The sequence below is a fragment of the Salvia splendens genome, chromosome 14 (genome assembly GCF_004379255.2).
Source record: "Salvia splendens isolate huo1 chromosome 14, SspV2, whole genome shotgun sequence".
NCBI lineage: Eukaryota > Viridiplantae > Streptophyta > Magnoliopsida > Lamiales > Lamiaceae > Salvia > Salvia splendens.
In genome coordinates, this window is record NC_056045.1 from 30,548,882 (window position 1) to 30,562,928 (window position 14,047).

The 14,047-nt window shown below is 33.6% G+C and overlaps 2 protein-coding genes across 3 annotated transcripts; one reads left to right on the forward strand and one right to left on the reverse strand.

Moving 5' to 3' along the window:
• Positions 1-5,663: 5,663 nt before the first annotated feature.
• On the forward strand, positions 5,664-8,760 carry LOC121763715 (auxin response factor 18-like). Of its 2 annotated transcripts, none has more exons than XM_042159778.1 (4): positions 5,664-5,701; positions 6,582-7,706; positions 7,789-8,357; positions 8,453-8,760. In XM_042159778.1, exons 2-4 carry the CDS (start codon positions 6,630-6,632, stop codon positions 8,523-8,525), a joined length of 1,719 nt encoding a protein of 572 aa, XP_042015712.1. In that variant the 5' UTR covers positions 5,664-5,701; positions 6,582-6,629; the 3' UTR covers positions 8,526-8,760. The 2 variants fall into 2 exon arrangements, with proteins under 2 accessions (XP_042015712.1, XP_042015711.1); XM_042159777.1 differs by having other exon boundaries at positions 5,670-6,047.
• A 2,142-nt stretch (positions 8,761-10,902) lies between these two features.
• LOC121763488 lies at positions 10,903-13,566 on the reverse strand. Its single transcript, XM_042159507.1, has 3 exons — positions 13,173-13,566; positions 12,050-12,443; positions 10,903-11,367 (listed from the first exon to the last, which is right to left on the reverse strand). Exons 1-3 carry the CDS (start codon positions 13,321-13,323, stop codon positions 11,097-11,099), a joined length of 816 nt encoding a protein of 271 aa, XP_042015441.1. The 5' UTR covers positions 13,324-13,566; the 3' UTR covers positions 10,903-11,096.
• Between the last annotated feature and the right edge of the window lie 481 nt (positions 13,567-14,047).

A 14,047-nucleotide genomic window follows, 5' to 3' on the forward strand; every position in this document is an offset into this window, starting at 1 on the left:
CTATTATCTATTATTATTTTAATTTAGTTAATTCAATGACTAATTCCTTTACTGATTTGTAGTTATCTCAAAAGATGAAAAAACTGGTCCAATAATTTAAAGTAATTTTGGGTAGATGAGAAAACTGATCCAATAATTTAAAGTAATTTCATATCCAAAGTCAATGACCGAATCTATTGCTTTTTGGTTAAGGGTAAATGAGCATCTATGGCTCAACCATACCCTTGGATTTTCATTATTAAATATTCTTTTTACGGATAAATACATTAATGTATACTTAATAGTGTGGTAGTATTAATTGTATTAAAGAGCATCTAAATAGTACTCTCTTCATTCATGAATAAAAGATTATTAAATATTCTTTTTACGGATAAATACATTAATGTATATTTAATAGTGTGGTAGTATTAATTGTATTAAAGAGCATCTAAATAGTACTCTCTTCATTCATGAATAAAAGATGCGTTTAGTCATTTTGGAGTGTCCACAAATAAAAATAATATTTACTTTAATTTTTCATTTTTTGTAAAAGTTGATACCAATAACTACTTATATTCACATTCTACTACAACCTTAATATATAAAATAAAACTTATATATCATTAACTTTTTCACTTGTATTTCCTTTCTAAGATAAAATAATTTCTTAAAACTTATGTGGTGTTAAAACATGTCTTTTATTCATGCCCGGAGGGAGTATACTCCTATGAAATTTTGATTTCATAAGGTTGTGATTTATCTTCGTTAAAATAGATTAATACAGTAACTAATTAAAATCACAGCCACCATTGTTTATTGCACTAAAAATCTTGTCTATCAGTTTTAGTACATTAAACCAAACAAATTACAACATAATCATGTCCACAACGCAATTAACAGTGACCTTAAACCCAATCAGAAACTAGCTTTATGAAACGGCAACATCCAATTGGCTAACTTAATTAATCATGTTGTTTTAATTAAGACAAAAATCAATAATTTAGTGGCTGTTACCTGAAATAGTAGCACTAATTTTATTTGTTTCCTCCCAACTTAAAGATAATCAACTGCCGGTTGCTTTTGTCTTATCTTGTACCCTATGCTAATGGACTTTATAATAAGACAAAATAAATGTGTAGTTGGAAAAAATGTGAATACTATTCATTTACTCTCCAATTGGGTAAAATAAAGTAACATTAATCGAGTTGTTATTAACCATGTATCTTGTTCTTTGCCATATCATCATTTTGAGTAGGTCTCATAATTGTATTCTGCAAATTAACATTTTTATTTTGTAGGCATCACTATAATAGTTTAGATTGTCGATAAAAGCACTAATGTTAAAAAACATATATATGAACTTATCCTAAAAGACTAATTATGATATATTTGTACATATATAGAGGCACATTATTCACAAATCCACTCTTAAAGACCGAACCACCGAACCATACCAAATTAGGGTTTTTTGATCTAGTTTTTTTATGGATGAGAGGCATAAATTTATAATTTATTTTCACCTTCATCACGAGCCTATTTTAATTCATCCGAAGGTAAATAAGTCATACAAACATGTTACAAAGATTTAAATTCATTCCAGTAGGTTTTTACTTCATTCCAGTAAGTTTTTACTTCATTCCAGTACGTAAATGCGGTTTCGTCGTCGCGTGTCGTTCTTTCTCTCTACAATATCTATCATCACCGCCACAACGCTGATATGATGTAATAAACACATGGAATGATGCAATAAATTATTGGAATGAAGTATGTGAAGTCCTACTAGAATGAAGTAAAAACCTTATCCAATGAAGTAATAACGTTTCTGAATGAAGTAATAAACACACTTGAATAAATTACATTTTTTAATGTAAATAAAGTAAAAACTCAGGTCAATGAATTCAAATGAAACATATGTTGAATCATTTCAAAACCTACTGGAAGAAAGTAAAAACATGTAGTTTCAAGGTATTACGTACGGAATGAAGTAATAAATCTATACAATGAAGTAAAATGAGCTTGTAATGAAGACCGAAAAATTTACACAGCAGCACATCTCATCAAAAAAACTAGATCTAATGGCCCAGATTTGGTCTCTAGTTCGGTCTTTAAAATTGGTTCGACATTGATCACAACCCTATTAGCTATAGAACAATAGAACCAAATATGATAGATGTGACAAGATTAAACATTATTTATTGTATATGTTTGTATGGTAATATGTTAGCACAATACTATTACATGTGACAAGCTCAAATTAATGAATGTAGCAGAACCAAATATATATATGTATATGGCCATAATTCATGTAATTAAAATTAGAATCAACTATCATCATAATATAGAAGATATTATCCCTCCAAACATAGAGAGATAATAAACATGTTGCAAGGAACTATAGAGTAATTAGATTTACTAATATCCTATCCATTATCTCACTTTGAGGTATAATATCAAATTATCACGGTAATTAAATTAGTTTAATCTTCCACATAATCACATCCATCATTGGTTTTAACACTACAAATCTTGTCAATGGGCTTAATTAATTAAGTAAAACAACAACAAGAAACAAACTAATTAACTACCAAATATACCATGTACAACGTAATTAACAACGAATTATAATTCTCAATCCAAAAGCAAAAAATTATATGGAACCCTAACCTCCGACCGGCTAACCACTTATTTAATTGGTTTAGGGAAATTGTTTAATTATTGATATATTAATAACTTTAGTGTTATTGAAATTGTATTTTATTTATCATTTTTAAGGAAATCATGGCTAATAGTTGGGTATTTTTTCGATAGATAAATCGTCCTAGTAGATAGTGGTTGATTTTTAAATAAATAAATTAATTACAAGGTCACTTGCTATATATACCAAGTAAACTATATAATTTCTTTTATTTTACTCGAATACCATACCAACTATATAATTTCTTGTATGTTCTCGAATTAAACCAATTTAAGCACTTAATGAAAATTAAAAACAAAAAATTAAAATTAATAATTAAAATGAAAATATTCTAAATTGATGGTTCTTTTGGCTTATCTTGTACCCCTATGCTAATGGCCCATTAACTTGTTCTATATGAGTTGTTTGTTACTTGCATATTCCAAAAAAATTTACTATGTAATTTGGTAAAATTAAAATATAATATCTCTAAGACTCTAACTTGTGGTTGGTTTTAGGGATATGCAACTCGATTTAGATTGTTTATTAGAGAGCATTATCTAGGAGCTAGAGTATTTATTTTATTTATTCAATAATCGATTCTTATAATGATTACCAAAAAATAAAATTATTAAATAATACTAATATTTTATAGACCACTAATTGAATTTTCAAAAAAATTGGATCCGTGCACAATTTTTTTCATCCTATATACCCATATGTACTCCTCACAATAAGATAATAGATGATTTGGATTTTCGACCTATAAATTGATAATGATTGAATTCGAAATATCTCTCCTTACATATAAAAATTTAATTGCTTTGATGTCTACGAAGTACGAACCATTAGTATGACGTTTAAAAGTTAATTGGATCATTTTCAGGATTGAATGGAAAAATAAATTTATTTAACATCGGTGTATTGACTAATTACTTGCAACAATTAGGTCAATAGTTCTAATAAATAATTGTTTATTCCATTAATTGCTATTAACTGTACAAATTTAATGATACAGACACGTGTCAACCATTGATTCACACATCAACGCTTTGAGACAACCATCGAAGTTGTTATTATTGTTATTTGAACTTTAGTAGTCATTAATTAATTTCACAGAAAAAAGTTCGTATTGAGATTAAAACATTATTGTACTACAAGCCTAAGTTATTGGATTTTTCATTGAGTTGTCTTATCATCATGTTTAAAAGGAAGCAATATTTTAATAAATTGTTTTTAATTTTTTTTGGAAATTAGGAAATATGCTTCACACATAATACATTAAAATGTAGGCTAAAGTAAATTACTAATAAAGACGGATATAACATTTCCTTCGATTTGGGGTTTAAATATAAATTCTATATACACATCTTGCAAAATTGCGTTTTGTTTCGAGAATAATAATTTAATTGCAATCTAGTGGTATTTCTCACCCATTTAAGTAATTGATAAAAAAATATTCAAAATACTATAGTGGACTTCTATTAGCTATACTAATAAAGCAATATACTACTCTCTGTAGTAGATGCGTTTCTTTTCGGCACGTAATTTAAGAAATTGTGTTAAAAGTGAGTTAAGTAAATGAAGAATAAAGTAAAAGAGAGTAAAGTAAGAGAGAAGAAAAGTTAGTGCTTTTTGCCAAAATAGGAAATGACTCAGCTACAGTGGGACAACTAAAAAGGAATACGACTCAGCTATATAGGGACGGGACGGTGGGAGTATTAAACATAAAATATTATACACATGAAAAACACTAAAAGTATGTATACTGTAATAAGTTCATATTTCAATAAATAACACACAAATAAAAATAATTGTACCTCGCTAAAATAAAGAACTATAAATTCAGTACATATCCTGAATTCAGGATACCTTCTAAAATATTTATATAAATCCCTCTTACTAAAACTTTCACAAAAATCCCCACATTAGTTTTTAATTAATATTAAGAAATTAATGAAAATATTTTCAACAAAACATATCAAATCATTTGGTATGCGAGGGGAGCATTAGGATTTCAGATCAAAATTTGCCAATTTGAACCTAATTAGAAATCTAAATTGAGATATTACAAATTCTACCTCACCTTGAAATAGTTATCGAAAATAAGAAGTTGAAAATCCAAAAGTTTTATAACTAAATGTGAGGAGAATCGAAATATAAAAAAAAATCAAAAAAATCTGAAATTTCTTTTAATTATATCAGAAATATTTTAAAATATTATTTGATTAAAATCTAATTTAAACAAATAATTTGTGTATATAAAATAAATAAATACAATACTTCCCTCGTCACAAGTTAACTGGGTTGTTACGATTTTAAGCTATCTTAAGTTAGTAAAGTCATTTATCTTTTAGCGAAAAAAACATAAAAATTGGCACTTTTTCTCTAATATTTTATTTTCCGGGTCGAAAATACACCCTAGCTAAGATGCGATGGATGAAAACATTTTCTTGAATACTTTATTCTTCGCGTCTAAAATCCGCCCCAACTAAGATGCGATGGATATAAATAATTTCTCTAATACTTTATTCTTCGCATCGAAAATAAGCCCCAACTAAGTTGCGACGGATGGAAACAATTTCTCTAATACTTTATTCTTCGCATCGAAAATACGTCCCAACTAAGTTGCGACGAATATAAACAATATCTCTAGTACGCTATTCTTCGCATCGAAAATACGCCCCAACTAAGATGCGACAGATGAAAACAATTTCTCCAAACTTTATTCTTCGCGTCGAAAATACGCCCCAATTAAGATGCTGACGAATGGAAATAAATTATCGTATTTTATTCTTTGCGTCGAAAATATGCCCCAAGTAAGAAGCGACAAATGGAAATCAATTCTCTAATACTTTATTCTTCGCATCGAAAATACGCCCCACTTAAGATGCAACAGATGCAAATAATATCTCTAATACTTTATCTTCGCGTCGAAAATACGACTCCGGAAATACGAAGCATTTATAAATAGGCAAATTCTAACCTCATTTGTGAAAATCAATTCCCTCTGCCACCTCTGGTCGGCAAACGAAACTTCAATCTCAGGTCTCTCTCTCTCTCTCCCACTCTGTACTGACTGTGTGTTGTGTGTGTCTTTGTCTCTTGTCTGTGTCTGTCCCCATCTCTCTTAAATCTTCTCCTCTCTCTCACTCAACACAAATTCAGTTACAGTTTATGCTGTGTAAAAGCGCTACACTCCCAACCACCACTCATTCTTCACCTTTTTGCTTTTCCTTCAAGTTTAACTCCTCAATTCAATTCAATTCCCCCTTGATTTGACCACCTTTTGCTTTTCCCCCGACTAGATAAGGTGAAACCTCAAAACACACTCACACACAAGTCAAGTTTATCTCCAATTTCATTCAACAACACAAATCTTTAATCTTTCTGGGTAAGTTCATTTTCATTTTACCTTTTTTTTTTTCAATTTCAATTTCAATTTCATCTGTTTCTGTGATTGATTTTTGATCTGGGGTCTGATCCAATTGAAAAAAATGATTTTTTTTTTGAGATTTTGGCTAATTGTGCATTAACCTTTGCTATATTATTGTTTATGCAGAGATTTCTATTGATTGTGTTGGAATTTTTATATGGGGTGCCATTTCTTAGGATTTTGTTTTGCAGAATTTGGGTATTTATCTGGATTATTGGCTAATTTTGTCTTTAATCTTTGCTTTATTATTGTTTATGCTTGGATTTTTTTTTCAGAAATAGGGTATTTATTTGAATTATTGGCTACTTATGTCTTTTAATCTTTGCTGTAATGTTGTTTATGCAGATATTTATGGAGGTTTTCTATTGACTGTGTAGAATTTTATGTGTGGGTGTCATTTTTTGAGATTTTTTTTGCAGAAATAGTGTATTTATTTGAAAATTATTGGCTAATTATGTCTTTAATCTTTGCTGTATTATTCTTTTTATGCAGAGATTTTGCTAGAATTTTTATGTGGGGGTGTGATTTTAGCTGAGAAACATGATTGATATTATGCATTCATTGGAGAAGCCCATGAATCAGTTGGAAAACAATTTGGATCCTCAATTATGGCATGCTTGTGCTGGTGGAATGGCTCAAATTCCACCATTGAATTCCAATGTGTATTACTTCCCTCAGGGCCATGTTGAGCATGCTGCTAAGAATGTCGATTTTCGTAGTTTCCCCCGAATTTCGTCCCTTGTACCGTGTAGGGTAGCGTCGATTAGGTATCTGGCCGATGCGGGGACGGATGAGGTTTATGCGAAAATCGGGCTGGTCCCTTTGAGAGAAGGGGAATGTGAGGTTGACGACGGGGTCGGATTGTTGGGGTTTGATAGGAACGGGGAGGATAAGGAGAAGCCGAATTCGTTTGCTAAGACGTTGACGCAGTCGGATGCGAACAATGGTGGGGGGTTCTCTGTTCCTAGGTACTGCGCGGAGACTATATTCCCGAGGCTGGACTACACGGCTGAGCCGCCGGTGCAGACGATCTTGGCGAAGGATGTGCACGGTGCGGTGTGGAAGTTTAGGCATATCTATCGGGGAACGCCTCGGAGGCATTTGTTGACCACCGGTTGGAGTAATTTCGTGAACCAGAAGAAGCTTTTGGCGGGGGATTCGATTGTGTTTTTGAGGTCGGAGAATGGGGAGCTTTGTGTGGGGATACGTAGGGCCAAGTTGGGGATCGGGGGCAGACCCGAGGTCTCGTCCGGGTGGAACGTGGGGGCTGCCAGTGGCGGCTCATCGTTGGGCAGGTCGGGTTTGTATGGTTTTTCGAGTGAGGTGAAGGAGAAATGTAACGTAAAGGCCGAATCTGTGATTGAAGCTGTGAGTCTCGCTGCCAGTGGCCAGCCATTCGAGGTCGTCTACTATCCGCGCGCAAGCACGCCGGAGTTTGTGGTCAAGGCGTCGGCGGTGAGGGCTGCGATGAGGGTGCAGTGGTGTCCCGGTATCAGATTCAAGATGGCGTTCGAAACGGAAGATTCCTCTCGGATTAGCTGGTTCATGGGAACTATTTCGTCTGTGCAAGTCGATGATCCGATCCACTGGCCTAATTCTCCTTGGCGAATCCTTCAGGTAGCTAATCTGCTCTATGCTCTTTGTCACTTCGATTCGTATAAACTTTGACTTGATTTTGATTTTGACCTTTTCTACTTAGGTGGCATGGGACGAGCCCGACTTGCTACAGAATGTTAAGCGCGTTAACCCTTGGTTGGTTGAGTTGGTATCGAGCATTCCATCGATCCATCTCTCCCCGTTCTCGTTCTCGCCAACGAACAAGAGGCCTCGACAGTATTCGGAATATCTGTCGATGCTACTCAACAATCCACTCAGTCCAAGCAGTCCCTTGTGTTGTTTACCCGACAACATCTCTACAGGCATACAGGGAGCCAGGCATGCTCAATTCGTGTTATCTTCGTCGGATCTCCACCTCAATAAACTGCAGTTGGGACTTCGTCCGTTCGACTTCAAGCCACTCGATTATGGCAGCGAGCTTCCTAAGTTCGTCACCGGCCACCCCCCGGAGAATCCCAACTCCAACGCCTCGCCTCATTATCCGAAAACAGAGAGCTCTGTCCAGCATGTAAAGAAACCCAATGAAGGAAAAAACGGGGCGAATGCGCCTATTTTCGTCCTATTCGGTCAGCCGATTCTGACAGAACAGCAAATCTCTCAGAGTTGCTCCGTGGATGCAATGCCCGAGGGAACAGCCTCTCCGGTGGAAAGGCAAGAACACGACACTTATTTTTCGTGCTTGCACGATTTATCATATCAAAAACTCACCATTGCTGTCATTACTGACTTCTTTCAACTTCTTGCAGCGATTGCGCGACGAAAGCAAGGAGGCTTACGATTCTAACGGATGTGGGCAACGACAATGACGGTAACGAGTGAAGAAATCGATCCGTTTTTAACGTTAGATCATAAAATTTGGTTAACTACAGTTGTAGGTTTGCTTTCTATTTGAATGCTCTAAAGCAAGTTCTTGGAGCATTCAATGGACTATGAAGCTTTGATAATTTAGCATTTTTTTAGAAGGGTTTATGTTATTTTTTCTATCTCGAACCCCAAAATTATTGATGTAGAAGAAATGTCTTACTAATTAAGTTATGTTTTATGGTATTGTGAAGGGTTTATGTTGCCATGATTTATGCAGGAATTAGTTTTAAATGTTTGATGAATTTTAGAGAATTTTTGTGTGAAATGAGGGATTTATTTTGACGTCAATAATTATGTTACCACAGTTCACCATTTTGGGTAAAATCTACCATCAAATAATTCTTGAAATGTTACCAATTTTGTATGAACATTTTTTTAATTTACCAATTCTTTATGAACACTCTTGATTAATTTACTGTTCTCCAATCTCACGTTACTTGAGTCGTATCGTATTTTGAAATGACCCCACATAATTTGAGTCCTTTTTTATGACAAAAAATAAAATCTTTTTTTTAAAAAAATTTCTCTTCCACTTAGTCTACATTTTCTTTTATACTTTATTTTTTTAATTCTATTTTGTAATAATTTAATCTATGAAATACAACTTGTTTAAATCATATGTCAAAAAATAATTACTCAAGACAAATGAAGTATTTTTTAGTGAATATTGTTATTAATCTATATATATATATATATAAATATAGGGTTGTGATCAATTGAGATTTTTTAGCATAATTGAGAATTGAGATGCATTATAAGCCACTCATTTTTATTAAATGAGTGGTCCAGAATTTGCCACATGGAAAATATTTTTACATTAATTAATTGTGAAAGGGCATATTTGTAATTTCATCATATATTTTATTTAATAAATATTTTTTTTATTTTTTTTAAAAAATTATTTTTTTTTCGATTTTTTATTTTTTTATTTATTTATTTATTTTTTTTTTTGTCAACTACATATACAATTCATGTCAACTACACACATGTAATGTCAACTACATATACAATTCATGTCAACTACACACATATAATGTCAACTACATATACAATTCATGTCAACTACACATATATAATGTCAATTATAAGCTGTTGACATTTGATGTGCAGAGCTATTGACATTTGATGTGCAGACTACACATCGTAGTTGACATAATGTCTCAGTAGTTGACATCGCGCGAAAATTTAAAAAAAATTTAAAAAAATTAAAAAAAATTAAAAAAAATTAAAAAAATTAAAAAAATTAATTTTTTTTTAGTTGTTGACATTTTAATACGAGTTGTTGACATTTGATATTCTGGCTATTGAAATGAAATGACGATAATACCCCTTAGTTGACATAATCTACTTGCAGTTGACATTTCAAAATGAGTGGCTGAAAATGCATCTCAATTCTCAATTAAGCTAAAAAATCTCAACCTAACAAGACCCTATAAATATATATATATATATATATATATATATATTGAAATAGACCAAAAATAATAAAATTATTTACAAATGTCAAACAATAATAGTTATTGAGAAACATGACAATGAATATACTCATCAGAGTGTCAGATTGGTCTTAATCTTACCATTAACAGCTGTTTGTGCAATCAATGATTTGTTGGTACAACATATTAAGATATAAAATAAATAGTACTTATACAATTTATAAATTGGTCCAGCCAAATAGGAACATGTGAATAATGAACAACAGTGCAAACTAATTAGAAAATTTCAACTAGTTAGTGCATGTGACTGTTGAAATTAAAAGGAAAAATTAAATAAGAATATATAGTTGTTGGGATTTGTTTTTATTCTTCTAGCAACTCAGCTTCGATTTTTCCCAAGTTGACATACTAGAATTGGCCTATACATTATTCAATATCCACAAAATCATGTTTGGATTTGTTTTTTTTGTTTTTTTTTTCTCTGCTAACTCAGCTCCTTTTTCCCATTCTTCAATTTCTACTATCCAAGCATGAATACAGTCATTATAGAATATTTTTGTGAAGAAAGTCTCAAATTCCAATCTTCGGCATTAAAATTTTTGTTGTCGTTCTTAAATTTATGGGGAAATACAAAATTAAGGCCAGATTTGGTAACTTTTTTTCCAAAAAATTGGTGGAAAAAAAATGCTTCTTAAACAAAAAAATTGTACGTGTCTACTCAAAACCAAAAGGGCCGAGCTCAACTATTACTAAAAAGTCCCAATAAATAAATTTTAATTTAATCGAAACTACTTTTAAAAAAATTAAAATATTTCTGCAAGGCCCAAGAGTTTGATTAAATCAAAATTTTTGATATTGGGCTGTTCTCGATTAAGTCGAATTTTTATTTATTGGGCTTTACAGAAATAATATTTGTCGAGCCTTTTATTTTAATCACTACATTCCACCACCAAAATTGTACAATATATATACATCTTATCCCCTCTCCATGAGTCCATTTTTTTTTGGCAATTTTTACAATAAAAATCGAGTATATTTAAAAAAAAAAACCTTCTTACCTAAATATTACTCAGGAGACTTTAGTTTGGAGTTAGAGGAGCTTCATCATGAAGTTGAACTTCACGTCGCTCGAAAGCCTCGGGTGGGGCCAGTTGGCCCCGTCCGGGATCTTTATGATCTTGAAGCCCTGGCTAGTGTAGAGCCTCGTGGCCTCCGGGTTGCTGAGATCACAATGCAAAGCAATGGCGCGACATCCCCACGTCTTGGCCTTTGCCTCGGCTTTGGCTATTAGCCGCTTTGCAATCCCCTTTCTACGAAAATTCTCCCTCACTGCAACGTTAGATATGTATGCAACTCCTCTCCTGTCCACAATGCAACAAGTTTTCCATCAATTTTCCACATTTTTTGGAGAAGAATTGCGAAAACTCATGAGATCACTACAATGGAAAGTTGCGAGGATCGGACAAATGGATAGTATCGTGCAAAGGAATGCGTTGGGGCGACTTAAATGTTATTACACGAGGCGTGTAGATCAATTTGAATATAAGAGAATTACGAAATTATGACTCACAAAAAGTCACGAGATCGCCTATTCATACACGTACAATGTACGCCTACTTAACGGTTTTCGTGTCTAGTTTCACAACGAAATAGTTGACACTAATCGAGAACCACAATTCTTCGTGATATAACAACATTTGTAACTTCTACTATCAATATGGTCAGTCGTGTTATTCGGGTTTGGGAATAGTGAATTCATGCTTGTTCCGGTTCGTCTTCCTAGTTAAGTGAGTATCTTCTCGACAACGAGAACCTTGAACTAAACCGTTTCCAATAGTAACTTATGAATAGTGATGATCACCAAACTTCCATAGACCCGAGCAGATAATCGCCCAGTCTATGGCTATACGTAAAAATCAATCGAGCTATATATTCAACGAAGGCAGTGACTAATTCAAGTGTTCTGACTTTAAACAATCCATAGCCAACAGCTTTAGCACATATCAATCACTAACGACGAAGACAAGTATCGAAAACACTTACCTCCTCAGTCGAAGAGGTCCTTTTCTTGGTAAAAAATCGGCTACAGTATCTACAGTAAGTATTCCAGCAACGTAGCCTTTGTTCAGACTAAACTTCCCCTCAAGACCTCCGATTTTGAAATCATCGCTCCCTATATAGAACTCGTCCTCACCAGAACCAATCACGGCAACCAGGCAGGTCCTCTCGCAGCCCTTAGGCACCGAGAACCCAAACAGCATGCCAACGAGCCTGTCGAATCTCAGTACAAAGTCCAGAGGGAAAGAGTATTCAGGAAAGAAGCAACTGCAGTGTGTCTCAGCCACTTCCCAACAGTCCTCTATCCTGGCCTCCCGGACAACAATCTCAGGAGACGTTGTCGGGAACAACTCAGCCACTTGACTTGCCCTGCAAAGCCCTGCAAAGTGAATATCCTCTTAAACGGGCTTAGAGAGACGAGCATTTGAAATGGAGCAACGCTACATCTTAAAACAAACTCCTCAACAACACATCTCTTCTCTTGATTTTCACCAGTCATAGAATCTCCAAAACCACACATCACAAAACATGTTTTGCTATGAAATTAATTCCGAAAAGTGAGGACATGAACGAGCTCGTCTGCTCTATACAACGAACGAACATTTCCACCTTGCTTCCTAACAAACTCGATAAGCAGTACTATCAAAGAAACTCACTACTCTCTCTACTTCCAAGAGTTCTAAACCTTAGAAAAACACAAAAATTTACTAAAGCCTCGAAATTATGCTGATTTCGACATCTTCACAAGCTCTAACCAATGTGTAACAACTTTTTTTTTTGCAATTCTAAGCTTTCTAAATTGAATTCAGTGGTATAATTTTGCTCATACAGACAGACAACATCAATCCACTAGATTAAATTTAGTATAATCCAATAAGAATTTACCTATCCACAAAAAATCAAAACACTAAAAATCCCAAAATTCTGTAATACAATATCAGCCAGGCATCAAATAGCCACACAATAAATGACAACATGCAATTTCATCATATGCAATCAAGAAAATACCAGTCAAAAACTACAAAGCAGAAGGAATTTAATCAAAATTCTGTTGATCAGATTTCCCACAAAGAAGAGAGAAATAAAAAAGATTGGATTTTGATCATACCCAACAAGTGTGGAGGTGAAGGAGAGTGGGGAATTTCACAATTCAAAATCTTGGAGGGAGTGGAAAAGGAGTGGGGTTTGAGATTCTTGATTTTGAGAGAGAGATTGGGACTGAAGCTGGTGCAATTCACTACTGTTGTTACTGTCTGCATTTCTCACCAATTCTTGCAATCTCTCTCTATAGGAAAAGCCCACAACAAAAGCAATCTCTCCTAAATTATCAAAAAATCCCAGATTTTGGGATTCTTCTTCCTCTTCACTGCTTTTCTGAAATGGCTTCTTGATAAAGAATTCAAGAGATGAGAGAGAGAGAGAGAGAGAGAGAGAGAGAGAGAGAGAGAGGAGCTTAGCTGAAGCGGTTGGTTTTGGTAGATAACTGACAATTGTAAATTTGTAAATCTTCACTTATGTATTTTGTCCAAATTTACTGCTCTTTTAAAAATATCTGAACTTAAAAACAATATCTTTTTGCTTGAGAAAAAGACATTTCTTGATTAAGCTATATTGCTTTTTTGGCTCCAAATGATCACTAGTTTGATTTCTACCTGATTATTGTGGCTGTTAAAGATTACTGGTGTTTCAGCTGTGAAATCTGTGTATGAATAATACTACTAATAAAGAATTTATACTGAAAATTAGGGTACGAGAAGGATTGATTCAGTTAGACATCCGACGATGAAATTGATAAGGGTAAATGAGAGGTCTTGCTTCGGTTAGACATCCGAGGATAAAATTGACTTGAACCGAAAGATCGAAACTAAATATGAGGAATCCTGCCATGGCCACCAGTCCTATAGAAATCGGAGCAGGAGCAGTGGCAAGGACAAGGTTTGGAGATATACTCCCTCCGTCCCAATAAATATGAAATGTTTGCTT

Coding starts and splice junctions, on each gene's coding strand:
- LOC121763488 (XM_042159507.1), bottom strand. CDS start 13,323: ATGCAGACAGTAACAACAGTAGTGAATTGCACCAGCTTCAGTCCCAAT. Junction 12,444..13,172: donor TTCACCTCCACACTTGTTGG/GTATGATCAAAA, acceptor TTCACTTTGCAG/GGCTTTGCAGGGCAAGTCAA. Junction 11,368..12,049: donor GGACCTCTTCGACTGAGGAG/GTAAGTGTTTTC, acceptor CATTGTGGACAG/GAGAGGAGTTGCATACATAT.
- LOC121763715 (XM_042159778.1), top strand. CDS start 6,630: ATGATTGATATTATGCATTCATTGGAGAAGCCCATGAATCAGTTGGAA. Junction 7,707..7,788: donor CTCCTTGGCGAATCCTTCAG/GTAGCTAATCTG, acceptor TTTTCTACTTAG/GTGGCATGGGACGAGCCCGA. Junction 8,358..8,452: donor ACAGCCTCTCCGGTGGAAAG/GCAAGAACACGA, acceptor AACTTCTTGCAG/CGATTGCGCGACGAAAGCAA.